General features: G+C 42.4%; 1 protein-coding gene across 12 annotated transcripts in view; it reads left to right on the top strand.

The window, feature by feature from the left end:
- Positions 1-18,607, top strand: part of LOC126370025 (collagen alpha chain CG42342) — a 238,784-nt gene that overhangs the window by 149,512 nt on the left and 70,665 nt on the right. Inside the window, exon 2 of one of the 12 annotated variants that reach the window (XM_050014650.1) lies at positions 2,950-3,000. The exons of the other annotated variants lie outside the window; for them this stretch is intronic. Coding sequence (XP_049870607.1) covers positions 2,985-3,000 — 16 coding nt within the window. The 5' untranslated portion in view covers positions 2,950-2,984. The remainder of the gene's footprint in view (positions 1-2,949; positions 3,001-18,607) is intronic. 12 annotated transcript variants of the gene reach the window in all.

Raw genomic sequence — 18,607 nt, 5'->3', positions numbered from 1 at the left:
TCGCTGCTGCCGAGCCCGTTATTTTGACTTTATTTGTCCCTTGAATTGCCTTCGCTGCGTTTATTCCCCCGCTCCATTTAGTTCTTTTTATATTGTTGCGTATATTCCCGCTCCATTGAGGCGCTAGGCGGTACTCGGTGTCGCGACGTCGGTGGTCCGGCAACAGGGGGTCCCACTCCCCACGTACTCGCCAGGACCTCAACACAGCAGTGGTATTCCCCACATAAAATACTTTGTCTATATATTACCAAATTATAGCTTCGGAGAAGTCTTGACTTTTGACATTGACATGAAGAAACGCAGTGTGTTTTATTTGCTTATTAAATTGTCTTTCACTGTTTAACACCCCGCCGTGAAACTTTTGAGCTGTCTTGTTATTTTAAGTCTTCCTCATCAGTTACATGTGTTCGCTTTATAGTGTTGTCTACACTTCATACTAGGTTTATATTGCGAACATCCTTTACCAAGTCACGTAACATGTTATCTTTACGATTGTCAATCAATAACACGTGCTTTTGAATAACCCATTCACAACACAACGCGTGCTCTGTGCTCGTCGCAATGACGTCTCTTATAAACTATTCTGTTACACCAATTGTATGTACTTTGCGTCTACAACTTCATCACTTGCATTACTCATTATGATCTGCTTCGTGCATTTGAGATTGAGCTTTATGCCTTTGATGGTACGAACATTATCTATAGAGACGACATTGGATCCGATATTGCTTTATACGTCCGGCACTACGTCTGCATGACATAGTTCTGGAGTCACAGTTCAGGCCGTGTCAAGTGCAATTAGTAGCAGCTCCCCTACTATTCGTTTTTCTACGGCAATTGTTTTTCATCAAGCTAACTTTCTGTAATTGCTGTTAGTTTAAGCAATTGATTAATCATTCAGTATTTTTTAAAATGGTGAATTTTCTCGAGTTTGTTTGATGTTACTTTTTAAGAAAGAGGAAAAATATATACTTTCGTATTATCCGTTTCGTATTATTTACTTTTATTTACAATTTCAAATAACTAATCAACTTAACTGGTAATGATTTACAACAGCAATCTTCATTACAAATCGTCACATTTTATAAGATCAAATTACAATCGAAGTAAAATATTTTTTTTACATCCCAATAAAGGGCATTCCCACAGCAGTAATGCAAGCAGGCCGGCAGCATCAGGCAGTCAAGTGGATAACGACGACAGCGGTACGGGCCGTGAACACGTCAGCTGCTATTACCGCGCACCTACTTGTAACTCGGTCACAAATACTCACAATTAGTTAATTGGACTCCCTCATCAGGGCGTGCGTGCCTCAGCCACGTTACTCCACACTTTATTTCCCTTTGTTTACTTTCCCTGTGACGGTACTTATTAGAGAATCGAATTCATCGAGTTAAATTTGATTTGCGAGGATCCGATGTCTGTACCTTCGTCAAAGTCAAGCGGATTTGCGTCAGTCCCAAACGTATCGATATACGAAATTATTTGAGCATGTACCCAATCAATTGATATTTGATTCTGTAACTAATACCGCATTACGTATTCATGTAACTCGATCTGTTTCTGTTAATATTACGCATATTAACGAAATCTTACTTGGTAATACTGAGAATGTTAACTCCGTATCCTTTGTCAACAAAAGTCTTGAAATATACTTATCGTCGAGGGTCGCTTACGAGAGTTAAGCGAGTGTCTGGCGGGAGTATTTTCAGACAATGCATCAATCACACGGGATCATCCGGCGAATCTACTCCATATTTATTTATTTTATTTGGTCGGTGCGTGTACTGCGCCGTCGTCGGGGCTAATGTCTCGCGATAGGGTTGCCGGTTGCCGAGCTAACCTGATTTCCATCCGACCCGGTCAGCAGAATATATAAACATTTCCACTAGCGTTTAACACATTTGAAGAGGGTTCAATTGAATTCATGTAACCGCAACCGTTCTGTCGGTTTGGGTAAATAAATGTGTGATTTGGTTACGAACATGCGGTTGGCGCGTCATTTAGTCAGTATTGTGAACCTACAAGTAAAAGCGTGTCCACCTGCAATCAAATATGGGATTTGTTTGTTAACATGAAGCCTTTTAAACGCCAGAAACGTTGTGGGTCCATTGCACTAACGATAGATGATTGGGGTAGATTTGATGTCTAGTATTTCCCCGCGCCCTGCAAGCAGCGGCGGTGAGCAGCGAGTGATAGAACGACGAGATGGATGACGTCGTCGCGGCATGAATAATTCGGTCGTGCGGCGACGCATCAATCTTATGTCAGCCTCGCGGGGTTTTTTTAAAAAGGTTAAGTAAGATTAGCGCCGGATTTAACATGCTCATCATTGGCATTTTATACGCTTAAGGAAGAATTATAGCCGATATCAGGCGACGCGGCGCGTTCCGGCTTCGATGTATCACTCTGGAAATAGATAACGATCGTGAACGGGGACGGGAACTGGTTGCGCTGAAATTAGTTTAATATAAACGTAGCACTTTATTGTGCAGCCTAAGACGACCTCGTTTGTTTCCTCATCGATATTCAACGGGCCGTTTAATTTAATGCAAAATAAATCACCGATAAATACTGTGCTTTGTCACTTCCGCCGCATCATATTTCGTTTCCCACAGAAGCGTCGGTGTCGGGGAGTGTCGGGACACTCGAGATAAACTTCTGATGTGAATAATTCACGAGAGCGTCAATCTGGCGAGAGGTGTCACGAGTGTCGAGAGCCGCGGTGTCGCCGCTCTCGGACACTCGGATTGATGGGCGCAGCGCGGCGCGCGTGCCCACGTGTACCTGCGTTAACTATCTAATCTGTGAAATGGACTTGCAAAGCGGCTTCCGTGTGATGCAGTGTGCCGCTCGCTACTATCACTTAGTCTTATACATTTTCGTCTTACTTGATACTATAAATTCCCAGTTTATCACCATTAATCAAACGTGTTTTCTTCTTTTCAGGTACTTGTCTAATAATTTATACACCTCTCTCAGCAATGTCCTGGTACCAGGGTACGTCGTAAACTGAATTTATTTCAACAATAACTTATCTTTATGTATGCAATTGACAGCAACTAGTTGTTTCCATTCAATACAGAGGTGACAAGTTACAAATTATACCAAACTATTTTACGGGTAGAAATATTGAACTCTATCGCGGAGCAATAGCGAGTTTGATAGTCCAAACGTGAAAGCACTTGATTGGGACATGTTTTATAGATGTGTTGTATCAGAACGTGTCGTAACGAGTTTCGGTGCGATTGCTATCGTGTCGGGTAAAACACAACGTTGTCGCCACACTTGTCGGACAACATGTCGGTGATAACGCGTCGTGTTTACGACTGACGTGTCGGTGCTAACCCGCCGACAGATTACAACTAAATTGATTTTATGATAAACAATGTCACTTATATTATTTTTATCATTTGCCTCGGTACCTACTCACTGTGACACCTGCAATGCCTTCATTTATATACCAAATTCATAAATGTATTTGGTGTTACATCAGCGTCGTCAGTGCTGGCTTCAATAAATGCGTCTATTTAATGCGCAATATTGTTCTCTCGTGCTCAAAACATGGCCGCATTTATAGTTGTATGACAAAACAGTGTCAGTGGGCGAACACAGAATGTCTTGTGAGTTTTGCGAGCTCCGACTCATAAAGTTTCAGCTACAGCCCGTCAGGGTGAATGACCTCCCCACCCACACGCCGCGACCTTGTGTGACTTCCGCACGCTTGACCTTACAAATTAAAGCAGTCTTTGATCAAACTCTCTTCGACCTCCGCTATAAATAAATGTCAAGTGTACCCGCAATTAAGGGTGTATAGAGCTGCGGCCAGTAATGGTCGATATTTTACCGGAATGATGTCCGCACTCGCGGCGGACGTGTGCAGGTAAATCCCGGGTTTACGTGTTTTTCCCGCTGTGACCTGTAACGCTGTAAACCGCACAAAGCAGCATTAAGCCAACAACCTGTTGTAAAAGTTTTACGTCGCTGTAATGTCGGCACACTGGCCACAAAACGTCGCGCAGTGGAACAACGAGAGAACTCCGCCTTTGTGTGCACGCAATAAGGTGCACTCTCACCTGTCACCGGCGACATGTCATTTCACAAAACAAATTTCGTGTTCGCCAGTGGGAATGCTATTTACATAGACGTGGTCGTAGAGACAATTTCTTTTTGTAAACTTTGTAAACGCCACTCGAATTATTTGTAAGGCCCTCGACACTCGCGGCCGTGTCTATGTAATATTTTTGTAAATAAGTAAGCTGTTCAACTTGGAAATGAAAAGGTTTTCTTAAAAGGGACAGTAAATAAGACCGTTTGTAATACTCGGAACGTGCTCGAGACTTAGACACGAGAAAGTTAAGTTGTTTCTAACAGGCTGTATTGTATTTAACAACTTCTAATTTTGTTTCAATTTAATAAACAGCCAGCCAGAATATCCTTGCCTGAGCGAAAACATAATATTACACCAACAAACACTAGGCTCGTGGAACAGTAGGTAAATTAACACCCCACATCATATACCTACGTCACAATTTAAGCAAAATGAATGTGTAGAGAAACCGAGGTACGAAACAGCTGTAGGTATATGGTATTACACGTAACGTTATGTAAACAGCGACGAAAAAACTTCCAAAAAAGGCAACTCCACCGAGTAAAAGTAATTACCACCAAGTGATATAAAACCACTATTACGTCCACACAATATTGAAGCTCCCACGCGGTGAGTCCGACCAAGCTATTCTTGCTCCAGGAAAGCTTTTTTAGGCACAATATACTTTTAGCAGAAGATGATTCAAAATGTAGCGCCGCCAGCGCCCGCGACGCATCGATAATAAATTAATGATGTGACGCCGGAGTTGCAAAGTTTGTGCTAATGATGAGCCGCGCGCCGCCGCCGAGACACCCGCGACCAACTTCCAGCCTACCAACATCAAGTGGAAACACTCACTTACAACTTATGCGCCCATTTATATCTCTCCAAGTAAAGCCTGCGCGTAAATACGCGAAAAGAATGATAAATATCCTTTATTTCCAGACATAATCTAGAACGCCTACACAATTTATAACCCTTACAGCGCGCGAGTTTATTATGACGTTCAACGTAAACATTTATGGATACGATCGCGATATTATGATACAATATAATCTTATAATAAGCAAGTATTTCTGTACGAGATAGCTTACTTTGTAACTAGGTGCGCGCTAAATGGCCTCTTTCATAAAAAAGGAAAATTTGGAAATGTTAAAGAGGTGTTTTTAGAAATAAGGTTACGAATATAAACGAGGCTTTGTTGTATGTACGAGTATTATAGAAGGTTGTGAACGGTTAATGGTTTAGTGAAATGCTGCCTTCCTGAGTGAATTATGTCACGTGGTGCACCCGGCGCCCGGCCGCGGCGCCCCGTGTGTGGTAATTGAATGTGCGCCGCGGCGCTCGCGCGGTAAGGAGGCGCCGGCACGCCACCGCCGCGTTAATTCCTTATCACACGCGAAAAAACCGCCGCCTTCAGCCCGCAGCCCAAACGGGAACTTCCTGAACCACATTACACCACGCCGGCTCTGATAAACGCCAACCTCGATCCCGGACCTCGATAAACCTCCGATATCTAGTGAAACGCTCCTCAAAGACGGATATTACGACGTAATGACAAATCTGATATTGGACGTATAATAGTAATGGCATTGTGAGGAAGCTTTTGTGCGGCTGTAGCGGGCGGGCGGCATCCGAATCAATATTTGTGGATATGTCTCCGACGTCGGTAAATACGCCTCTTTGTGTTGATACGCGCTCCCTTTGTGGGCTCCGTGAAACTTTGTCTATAAACGGTTTTCTTTCCCCACTTACTTTTCTCTTTAAAGAACAAACTTTATTAAACTTTCGTCGGGTAACATTCTTGTTTTCTTTTTTTTCATTAGCCGCCAACTTCCGTGAACCACCCTGGTGCAGGTCGTACACAACATTCACCATTCATTGTAGCCTCTCTCGTGGCCGCGGGGCACGGCTCATCCATCTTTATATTCCTTTAACTGTTTTCAATAACATAATCCGGACGATTATATAGGATTTTATAACAAGCGAGGTGATTTCATATATTTTTATTGGCGGTAAAGTTTTATTTGTCCGGGTGTTGACGACACAGTTTATTATTTGTGGCGCTCGCTCCCCTCTCCCCCCCCCCCCCCCTCCCGCTCCCCTCTAACGGTTTCATTACAACTTTAACAACTCTCAACTTTTATTTCTTACTCAAATTATAGACGTGCTAAGTGTGTTACAGCTTGATTGGATCATGGGAATCTACGACAATTAATTACTACTCGTTTCTTTGAAAGGCGCATACTTTTAATACACTATAAGAGAGGAAAGAATTCCTTGTATTCTTTAAATAAGTTTAAGCATTCCAGAAAGGTCAAAGTTGATATCTCGTGTAATATATTTTTAAGGCATTAGGCACGTATTAAATACGTATCTAGTTAGATAAATCGCAATTGATGTAACACCACGGAGAACGATGGATGTGACAGCTTTGAACTACTCCGCAGCTCGCGAGTTGAAATGAACCCTATTTCTTCCTGGACCACTTTTGTAAATCGTTCACGGAATCCGTTTACGATTTCCGTAGGTAAAGGATGCAATCTCGTCGTCGGGCGATTTACGGCCGCGGCTGAGGGTCGGTCGGGTGTGACACGTGTGATGTAGCCACAACAGTATTGATGACAACTATACTGGTAAACTACCACAAAATAAAGTGGGAAGTAGGAAATTATCAATACAAAAATCTATTTTAGAGTGAGTAAAAGGTGAACCAACTTTTCAAAATGACGCTCATATAATTTCTTATAATAGGTACGTCTACACACTTGTAAGAAAACTGTAGGTCAAAGATAAAATGTCCGTCCACCTATAAATGTTGAGAAAACAAATCGCATGTGACAACTAACGGCCATAAAACAGGGACAGTGAACAGTAGCAGCGATCTGCGGCACTCGAGAAAACAAACTACAAAGCAAACGCACGTAAAGACAGTGACATTTATAGTGCGGCGATAAACGTCCAGACGCCGATTGGAAATTCCTGCCCCGGAGAGGGGGGAGGGGGAGGGGACATAGTAAACCCGCCATCACCCTTCACGCCATCAATTTCCTCAGGCTGTTAACGTCACTGCACTCACACGAGCACTACTCCAGTTGAAAGTTGATATTGCATTTCCGAGTTCATCATAAAGCTGTCAACACAAACTTTCTGACTGCCATGTCCGGTCGTTTCTTACCGAGATCCACTTTGTATCGCCTCGTCCTATTGTATTGTAATGCGAACACCTCCTTATTATCATGTAAACGTATTGTTCGTACATTTCCAACGCGAGGGAATTCTCGACATTCAATTTAAACATATTTGTCCAAGAATAAAGTAGATACATTAGGCGAAGCTAATTTTAACTGCAAATGAAAGAATAACTCGGTAATGCATGTTCGTGCTGCAAGTTGAAAGTTGTATAAATAAGCGATGGCGCGTCATATCACCGGCCGGACAGACGGACGGACACTAATTCCATCCACCGTCGTATAACGTTCATAATAGCCTCCGGAAGGATTTCACAATGTTCACAGCGAACGTCAGTGGACGCGTTGCTCCCACTCCGGCACACGACGGGCCGACACGCGGCCGGGGAAATCATAAATTCAGATGAATTCTAACATCAAAAGAGTCGAAATTAAGTGTTAGGTTATGATTAACTAGTTTGAATTAGTATTTCGATATTCTCAGGAAAACTTTACAACAATTTCCTCGTTTCAAACCCAGTCATCGCGCGGCATAAAATCTGAAATTGTAACCGATTCACCGACATCCCGTTGAGGCACTTTCTCCAAAATCATCCATTTGCCGTCTCGCGTGCGCGCCTGGGCACACTCCCGACGTGTATTATTGTCCATTACACATAAAATACTATCGGAAAACGATTTGGAGTCCAGACGAAATCCTGAACAAAAGGAGGCTTTTGGAAGAGAATAAAACAAAGAAAACTTTTTATAACACTCTGAATTGCCGTTATCCCAAGTACAGTTAGCGAAGAAAGTCCATAGCCGCATCCCAGGGGGCACATTTTCCTTGTAGAATAAACGTCCACCCGCGCTCCACCGCGCTCCACCGCGCGCTCGCCTCAGCGATATTCCCACCATAAATCAAAACGATATTTTTAACGTCGCCAAATATTCCCGTCCTTCTATGTCTGACTGTCGCCGACAAACATGTCCACAATTAGATTAATTAATCAGTTGCACGCCATTCATCGACCGCTGAACTCATTAGTTATTCAGAAGACGCATTATTAAAATATATCATTGAGAGTATGATAAACGACCAGTCAAGTTGAACTTGGAATTTTTACTTCGAAATAAAGCTGATGTGCCGTAAAAACAGACGTTTCATATTTTTAATGGTTAAAGATACGTATTAAAAGTATTTTTATACGTGATTCAACAACTTTTTCACGGATTATTGGGATCTGAACATGAAGTTCAAAAATTTTGGTCACGGGCTGCGAGGGGGCGCGGGGTTGCGGGGAGGGTAAGGAGCCGGACAACCGCCTTGGCCTGCACATGAGATTTGCTGCACTTGTCTCTTTGAGCTCTCATATAAATCGTGACATCGCCGGCGTCTTCTTCAAACTAGTTGAAACAACAACAATTTCGCCGAGCTTTAAAATCAAGCCGAATCACAGTCGAGCTTTCCTCATAAAGCTGATACTTAGTGACTGTCCAATTGTGCTCAGCCGTACATGTCTGGTGTCGTGTTCGTTCCACTGTTGTCGGCGAGGGAGCCGCCTCTCCGAGGGTGTCACACTGACACACAGCTGCCATGTTATTTAAGGAGCCATCCGTCCAACTTTGTTATGCACATGAAAGATTCAACAGTGACGCCCGACTTATTACACTTAAAAAAGACTTAAAAACAAAAAGGTACGCATCGAAGCTTATAATTTTATGAGACGCCTCAGAAGCTACGGCCCATGAATTTTACATTAAGTTCATCCGATTCGTACGTATTAAACCGCCTCCTTGATGAATTATGAGCCTCGAGTTAATAGTCATATACGGTAATAGCCATGTTATTGAATCAATTACCGGCGGAATAACACAGCCTGATAGATACGCCGGCGTGGAACATTCCGTAATGATATTTGTATTAGGACAAGGAAAATAGGCAAAAAGTAAATAGGTAAGAAAACTTACGATCTTTAAATAGATTTAAGTTTAAAAAAGAAAATGGAACAATACCGATAATCATAGAATTTTTTGACAAAACCATATAAATACAGTCAGCCAACCAGGGTTGATGACGTCGATCATTGACCTCCCAATTCACACGAGAGAAAAAATAATACAGTATCCTCATGCCCTTGTTGGACGCTTCTGGAAGCACAGTCTAACTATTCTGAAGAAGCTGATAAACTTAAGGCTAGTGGAGGGAAGGCGCACCCGGGAAAGAGTGCCAAGGAGGTGGTGAGGAAAGTAGTTGAACTATACGACTATAATCGCTTTAACCAAAAAGAGAAAATGAAAAGAGTCATTCGTGTTCACGATTCACACAGAGAGCTTAACTCCATAACACTCAAGTAGCTGTAGAGAAATGGTGACCGTTTAGACGTGAACTTCGTTGGATAGCAAATTATAGCAGCTTTGCAGTGTTATCATGAATGCCAAGTGCCAGTTAATAAAACAACTGGCTAGCTAAAAGAAGTAAAGGCGCTGAAACGCGCACAAACCGCCCCGGGCAAGTTGGTTGCAGCCTGTAATTCCTCGTTGCTCCACGCCAATCACACCGTAATTGTTTCCATAGAAGCCTCCACTTAGTTATCTACTTTTTATCCAGTTTGTAATACCGAGCGCGTAATGACGTACTTACTGGTTTATTTTTTCTATAAATAACTTCACATTATGTCAACCGCTGAACTCAAATAATCGAACCTTTTAGATCTTTTGTTTAATTTGCATTGGACTTTTTTATCTTGTCTATTAAAAGAATCTTAATTAGTAGTAAAAAAGAAACAAAGATCTTATTAGTAACATTAGGTACTTGTACTAATCGCTATGTAATATGCCCACCAGCACATTAATATTGCCACTGTACGTAATCTTCAGCAACGGTATGACTCCCGTGACGTCACCGCTACCATCGACATTTGCCTCCACTCCCAGAGCACAATGTCCTCCCATCATGTTTATTTCACACTCGTTTAAATGTTAACGACCGAATCAAAGCCTATTTAAATGCATGTAAAGTGTTAAAACAACCAATGAACACGTCCAACTCGGCGCTGTGTTTCAACCGAGTGTCAAAAATGCACATTTAGATACGGTTATTGAATAAATTAACGATAAAGACGTGCTAGTGGACAACGTTTATAAATTTATAGGTGATAAATTCGTATTGATGTGTAAATTAGCGAAAGCTTACGCAGCGTTCGCGTGGGATGAAAAGCATTGAAAATTCATGTGAATTTGAGCCGTTTGACTGTTTAATAGCATCAAAGTTGTTGCGTCGTCGATGGCAATAAAACGAGCGGTAGGAGCAGAAACAAATAACTGCCAATCACCGTGGGGACGTGCGAGCCGCGCGCCGCGCCGCCTCTCGGCTGATGCGACAAATGTCAGGCTGTCATAGATAGGTATTGGATTTTCTCGTGTCACAAAATATCAAGGACACCAGTTTTTCACAATTTGTTTACTCACTTGAGGGTGCATAATAACCCTAGAAAGTTATTGCTATTTAGACGCCAAATATTGCGTAATTTTCTTTATTTGATTTTATACCCTATGCATAATCTCCCAGCAGCTGCTGTCGAGTAAGTTCATCAAATTCAATAGCTACAGTTTAATTTCACACTTCCGCCGATTTCTAAAGCGCCCCTTCTTAAAGTGCATTATTACCTGAGCGCCAAAAGATCGCGATAGCATCTCCCCGGCCGCCGCGCCCCGCGCCCCGCGCCCCGCACCCCGCGCCGCCTCAAACGAGCTCCATCGACACTTCGCACTTACGTTTTTTGTCAACCTCACGTTGTTGTACACTCGCAGCAGCCGTCAACACGTTCAATGGCTCGTTTGAAAGCACCGCAGGACGTCCGCGACCCGCTACATCACTACATGTGGGAGACTATTTTTACCACACCTTGACAGATGTATGTAGCGCTGAGTGCAAATAAACATTTCGGGTCGAGTGCATTTCTCTAACAGTAAATTTACACTTTCACGCTTTGTCGGCACCGGCGTCAATATCGACTTACTTAAGTAAACGCAATAAATATTTTCTTTTCAACTTAAATGACAAGGGTTTGTTTGAAGCGTTTATAATAATTTGTTTTGTACGCTTTAGTAGTATTTGAACAAAAATGAAGTTTATTTTGCGCCTGAGTATGCATTTACGGCACGTGGAATATTTCGCGACGCTCACACGACCTGACACGCGACTGAAATAAACAGTGACATGGCCTTGCATCTTGTCATGAATGCCGACAACATGCTCTAACACTTCGCATTTCACTGCTAAAATATAATAATACAAAGCCAAAGTATTCACCTTATATTATTAAGAGTCAGTCTAATAATTTTCTTTTCACGTGACTGTGTTGAATATAACTTACGTTGAGAGAGTTCGAAAAATCATCAGAGCCGCCCTTAGCCGCCGTTGTCACGTGATCGCGTCGCTGTGATCGTAAACCACGTCGCGCTGCGGTGTCACGTCGCCCGTCGCCGTGTCAATCTGTCGCGCTAATTTACGACGCGGGGCGCGCGACGCGGGCCGCGGGCGACTCTTACATGTGTATTTTCAGATCGAAATACATTTCCGATCTCCCTTGAACCGCAGACACGCTGAGCATTTCTTTCTAAATTAAGTTCCCAAAATAAAAGTTCCAAAAGATTTTACAGTCCAAAAGACTTGGAAAATATCGACTGAAGTCAATACAATTTCACGCCATCGCCTTCTCGAAAATATCTCACAGGCTCCAGTAGCGAGCACAAACCTATCGCCGCTGATCAGATTTGAAAACACACACCTGTTCACTCCCAGCAGAGCAGCTCCACGCTCATGAAGTGCCCGCGACTACATTCACAGCTAGGTACTGAAATATAAATGGAATTTTAGAATTTTATTTGTACCATCAGTTAGGACTCGGGACCTCGAGACTGGAAGAAAAGCGCATAAATCAAGCGCCAGCCGCTTAAGTAAGGTTTTGCCTCGAGCACAATACCGTTGTTAACATATTTGCTTAGGACGTGTGAATAGAGTTATAAACTATAGCCCCTAGATAAACAGCGCGAAGTCGACGCCGCCGCCGCGTTTTGCTTACGAAGCGACACTCGGTCTCTTAAGTGTAAAAATATGACGACGGGAAAAAAGCTTCCTATAAATTATCCCTAAATCTTTTATGGACACTTGACTGTCAATTTCTTCTATTGCTGAAGCCTCGTTTGGATATTCTTATCCAATGTTCTACTTTTTTGGAAAGACATTTATGTTCGCAAAGTGATTGTTTGTAGATGATTGTTTCTGGAATTTGTTTTAAAATATTGTGTGAAGTCTTTTCGATCGATGTTTAAAATTTATTGGTATCTATAAAAAAAAGTAAGCTGTAGAACACGATTATATCTTTCTTATTAAGTGATTTTCGTGTAACGATCGCAGTTCAGTTCAAGTTGCGTCTCCTCCTATCCACTACGTTCAAGTGTGTCTTCCAAATGCTCCTCGGCGTGTAAGCGACCGTATCCCCGAGTCAGCGCGGCCGGCGGCGGACGACGTAAAGTTTTATTCTCCTCTCACACATGTGAGGCTTGTGAGTATTTGTGAGGCGATATACCGAGCCCCGGCGATAGGCTGCACCCGCCGACATCTTCCGCTAACTTTATGGACCGCTCCAATACTCTTAACACTTCCTTATTTTTCGCTGAATGTCCCCGGTTTGTCATAAAAAGAACGTGAAACATAAACAAGTGGATTTTATAAATAACAAAGTGAAGGTGTCAGTTGACAGCGGTTTTTGAATAAATAAAAGGAATTTGATACCCAAACACAGAAAGACAACACAATAGCAGGTGTCACGTTACCTACTAGTGCAAGTGAGGATAGGACTGCGCTCTGTCAACACAACCGGCGGACAGACAGACGGAATGACACACGCACATATTTATACCGCGGCACCTGAGGGCACACAGCACACGCCTCTATCTGCCCACAATGGAATTCTTACACTATAAGGTACAGTCGGCATCGGTGAATAGAAAATGTTTGCCCGTACAACAGCGACAATGAAACGGTTATGAATGAAAGCCTCCACATGTTTGCCGTCACGGCATTAGCTCGAGATGTTGGTGCATGCCATACTCGGCGACAATCGTAACGTGTTTAGAAATCATTGTTGACTTTGAAAGGTTTGTCATAAAACTTCCATTGTAACTTTATGATTATAGGTTTTTGAGTGAATAGAGTTGCTTGTTTAAAGCAGTTTTGTAGTCACTTTATGGGTTGTCATAGTTACAGGATGCTTGGCAAGCGTCTCGTATTTCAACAACATCGTTTTGCGAAAAGCTATTCCTGCCTGTTCAAATATATCACAGGTTTATTAGCGGGCGATAGTAAAACGTTTTACATACAAATAAAAAACTTTTTTGCATACAGCTAGTCATCATAAAGCTATCGTTAAAATTAAACTGATCACCGGCGGGTATGCAGCTAGCCTCGCAGATGAGAATTATTCAATTTACAGCCGTGTAAAAACATAAAGGCATAAATTTAACAGTTACTACTGTAATAAACGGCACTAAAACGCGCGGTAATAAAAAGCTTCATTCATTATGCTTTCTCTTCTCCTCACTTCGTATTATAAATATGAGCGAGTCGCGGGTTACTGTAAACTCGTCTGCAACTTGCGAGAGTTATGAAAGTGATCTGTAGAGCATGAGCTCGATAATTGGTACCGACGGATAACTTTAAGCAAGGTTTATTTTTGGTTGTGTTGAAATTATTTCCAATATCAGAAAGGAAGTAACTGCCACCGATTTTGTGCGCGGTGCAGTCATTTAGCGAGCGCTGGGCACGTTTCCGGGCGGAGCGCTTCGCCCCCGACGTCGCGATAACGTCCCGCGTCGAAGCCTCAGCGGCCGCTTCCGCAGCGTCTCCCGCCGCCCCCCGCCGTCCGCACGCCGACGTCAGACCTGCTGACATTTCACACTTCACATTTTCCGATTTTAAATCATGCGCAACTTCAGACAGCAGTTCAAACTTGTGCTCGTCGAAGTCTCTCGAATGTGGGCTCAGTCTAGTGGAGTCCATCTTCTCCAATTTTGTGTAAAAGCTCTTCATTGTTAACTATTCAGCATTTCAGCTTAATTGCAGGCTGTAATTGTAGCCCGGAGCAGGCTGGTCACCGGAGGCGCACTCCCTCATTCATTATGCAACTCCCAACTACTTACGCCCCTAAGAGGTTACATTAGTTAATAATGTATTAAGTACTTCATCCCATATCGCAAGTCATAAGTCAAATTCTCCATAATTCCATCAGGGAAGTTTGCTTTGATCTATAAATCCAATGAATCGGTTTTGCGCTCAACAACCATTCATTTAACTAGCGCTACACACGGCAGTGCCGGGCGGGGAACAAGGTAATACTAGTACATAGTAATATTTTATGCAAATCAACATTCGCACCGTTTTGATTGAATTTACGCATTAATTATACTTACGTAATACTTTAGAGTTTCTAGGAATATTGTTTGTACCACAGTAACGCTATATTAATAAAAGAAATACGCAACTAAACGCTGTGAGCCCACAAATGCGGCGCGGGCGGCACGTGTGTACCCGCACTAACCTGGGGATGATATTTTAATGCTCCCAAGATGTATTAATCCTCGTTAAGTCCGATAAATTATTCAGCTTGCCTCGAGCTCAACAATATCTGGGGGATACGAGAACTTTTAAGGCTTTTGTGGAATTAATATTTGATAAGAACTCAAGTTTGAGTTTGATATTCTGATTGATGCCAGAAGTTTTTACATCAAAACGTATTATTGTTTAAAGTGCTTTCGTGGTATTTTCCGTTCGCTTTCGCTTCTCACGTTCGTCACGACTGAGGAAGTACGTAAGACGTTGCGTACCCATAATTATCGTCATCAATTACGGGTGCTACTTGAATCTTCTCCATTAATTCTGTGTCGTGTGAATTAATTACTCGTATCGCAAGCGCACGTTCTCCGGCCGTTCCTTATGCTAAGCCTCTCCGCCTCGCCCGCCGACCGCCCAGCGGCGGCGGCGGCGGTCGGCGCGGACCACGTCCTGTACATTCGGTAATCATGCTAATGCCTCCCTTTGCTAATACATTTATCTACTCTTCTGCACATTTACTTCATAAATATTTCGGCCATTCCGGGTGCGTGAATTTATCTCATTATTTAACTAGAATCGTAATACCCGTCCTCTGAACAGATAGTAATTTTGATTAAGATTCCTTAAAAGCCCTAAGGGGTAAGAAGGGATCGGCACGCCGAGGGATTCATGATCAAGTTTTTTGAGAAGGTACCCCTCTGAGGAATTTACTAAAGTCATCTGAAGTTCTAAATTGGGGCTTGTTTTTATTTACGTTCGTTTGCAGAGTTGAAAATAATATCGTTAGAAAGTTCTGGAATTGAAAATGATTAATTACTTTCTTGACAAGCAGTTCTATTTATTTGTACTGGAAACCACATTTTAATTGCCTAAAATAATCACCCAGCATTAATGTGTGTCAATACTGGCGTGCGTGACCCGCGTCACCCGCGGCAGCGTCGGCGCCCACCTGACCGCGGCTCCTGTTACATGGAGCGGATCATTTCATTATTCAGTGTGTTTTACCCCCGACATTCCATTAGTGAGATTGCAACTTCGATGAAACGCTGTGACAACATTGTCACACTGTGCTCTACCATATTAAATTCACTTTAATAAACATTTTTATACGATCGCATGGAAGGTAATATTGTCCTCCCTTTCTTTCACTTTGTTATGAAGTTTGTTAGTTTTAACTGAGACTCGGATCGGAAGGGAAGTGATGATAGAGTGCAGACATCGAAAGTAATTATGAGTGCATTTGAAGTAACAAGTAACCCAGTTGGCAGTGAGTCGGCAGTACACAGGCCATCGGCAATGAGGATAATAGCGGGCGCTGCTAACACAATTACATCTTGCCTCGCAGCGAGACGAATATCTTTGCATACTGCACCAGCGCAGCGCCAAGTTTCCTATCTTGTTTGAACATTCTAAGTTCATTGTCTGAGTTCATTTCACTTAATATTACGACTTCATCGATAACTATCTCTGCGAGGATCCTAAATGGACACAGACGGAGACTCGTTATCTTGTTTCTTTCTGTTGAAAGCTTTTCTTCAGTTCTCACAACAATGTTGCACTGTAAAGGTATTGTCGGTGAACTGTTTTAATATAAGCGAGAAAGAGCAAGTTCGTTAAGCTCTGTGTTTGTGTTTGTATGTTCAAAGTGTCGTTAGGCTCTCGTCACCCTCGTCCCGTGAGATTCTGAAGACACTAAATACATCTTAAACTAACCCATTATAAATTCAATTACGAGCCGAAGACGCAGACAATAGCGGGGTGGGGGGGGTATGCAGGTACCTGGGGGGAGGGGGTAACTAAACATATTGCGGCTACTGGCGGTAAGTCAGCGTAATCCGACCCGCTGCTGGCCCTTTATACTTGAGATATAAGAGCACTGGATAAACTAAGAACTTCACAAAAATATTTATGACAGACAAAATATGTAGCTACAGCTACCTATAAGATTCCGCATGAACAAGAATGACAATTATAAACATGTATCATTGTTGTCACCAAAATACCTAGAATTAAATTAGAAATGTAATTCAGAAGACAGTTATAAGTAGATACCGAGAAAGTGGGACTCTTCTATTCGTTTATCAGAAAACAATTTTCAAACTGCATCACCTTCGTAAAAATACGTCATCAACAAAATTAATTGTTTTCGTTTTATATATCAAATAAAATTAAAAGGCACCCAAGTCCACAGCAAGTGTAATGAATGTTAACGCGAGAAGATCCGCAGTGCTCCTTTGTGGACTGATAAAGGCGGCGTCCCACCGCGGGCACCCGGCACTACCTGAAGGTGCCGCTGTAGCTATAGTAACACCTCTAGAGGCAACAACGACGGGGTTTGCGATTACGTTGACATAAGTTATATCTCTTGAAGCACATCGCCTACTCACCTAGAGTACCTATAATAGTTTTCAATATAGGTACTTAAAGCATCATAGGTAATACTCGTATTAAAATTAATTCAAAGGTTAGGGTGTTATTTTACTGATCGAATTATATAACATGACAACATAACATAACAAATACTTTATTGCACAAACAGGAAAAAAAAAATACAAAACAAAAGAGAAATAGAATCCCATAATCGTATCAAACTCTGTCTATAATTAGCAAAATATCTTTAGTAAACATAAACATAGCATCACGCTTGTATCCCCGAAAGGGTAGGCAGACCATTTACACCCAATCTTCGCCCACTATGTATAATATATCTTTAGTAATAAAATAAATGAATTGTATCGATGGAGGTATTTGAGACTACGTAAATAGAAGCTGATTTTCGCTGAAAACGCGCCCACCTCGCTCTCGACGGCGCTCCTTGTAAAGGGATACATGCGAAATTGGAGCCAAGAGGGGAACTACCGGCTACTTAGTGTCGAAGCCGGGAGATAACCTGATTACAGCCGGCGCAGCGCCGAACCGAACCCGATCCAATGACTGCTCCCGAACATTTATTACATTCGATTCTAAGGCGATGATGTTACAGCTAATAGCTCCGCAGCTCGCTATCCCCAACTAGATACACACAACACAGATCTATTACGCTGCCGACTATTCTTTATTAATAAAAAGCTGTACAGACGACGCAGGAAATTACACAGACAGAGCTATTGAAAAATGTTACAGAGTTCAACGAAATAAGTACAAGAGCACGAAGCGAAGAATACATTCATAAAGTAGTTGGAAAGATAAACATCGCAGTCGTTGGTGGGACAGTAGCTACTGGTACTATTGAGAATCCGTCCGCTTGTTGTTGAAGGGTAGTAATTATCGGCGCGGGGCGGGCGTGTAATTGTCGGCGGCGGTTGTACCGCGCTGATGTCGTGATGAAGACATCGCAGGCTGAGACACTTTATTGGCGGTGTAAGACATAAAAGAATCCAATTTTAAATTCAATAGTAAAGACACCTACAACAAACGAGAAGATACCAATTTATAGGTTTGATAATATCTCTACTCTCATTCAAGAGATGCTGTCAGTTAGTTTTTAGGTACTCACCTAAACTGGCAGCAATTTTAAACAACTTTATTTCCTTAATTCATTTTAAAATCATTGCCTTATCTGAGGTCTGTAAATAATTTCTTGAATAATAAGAGCTAGAGACATGATTACCAATCTTTAACTGTTCAACCGTCACTGAATCGCTCTCGCCCGTACCTCGGGCCGCGCCCGCGCCGCCGCCGCGCGCTCTGTGCGACTGTCTCCCGCACTCGCCGCGTGTTTATTTAATC

This window comes from Pectinophora gossypiella, chromosome 10 (assembly GCF_024362695.1).
Source record: "Pectinophora gossypiella chromosome 10, ilPecGoss1.1, whole genome shotgun sequence".
Taxonomy (NCBI): Eukaryota; Metazoa; Arthropoda; class Insecta; order Lepidoptera; family Gelechiidae; genus Pectinophora; species Pectinophora gossypiella.
Note: the sequence above shows the minus strand (reverse complement) of the source record. Positions and strands in the feature narration are given on the sequence as shown.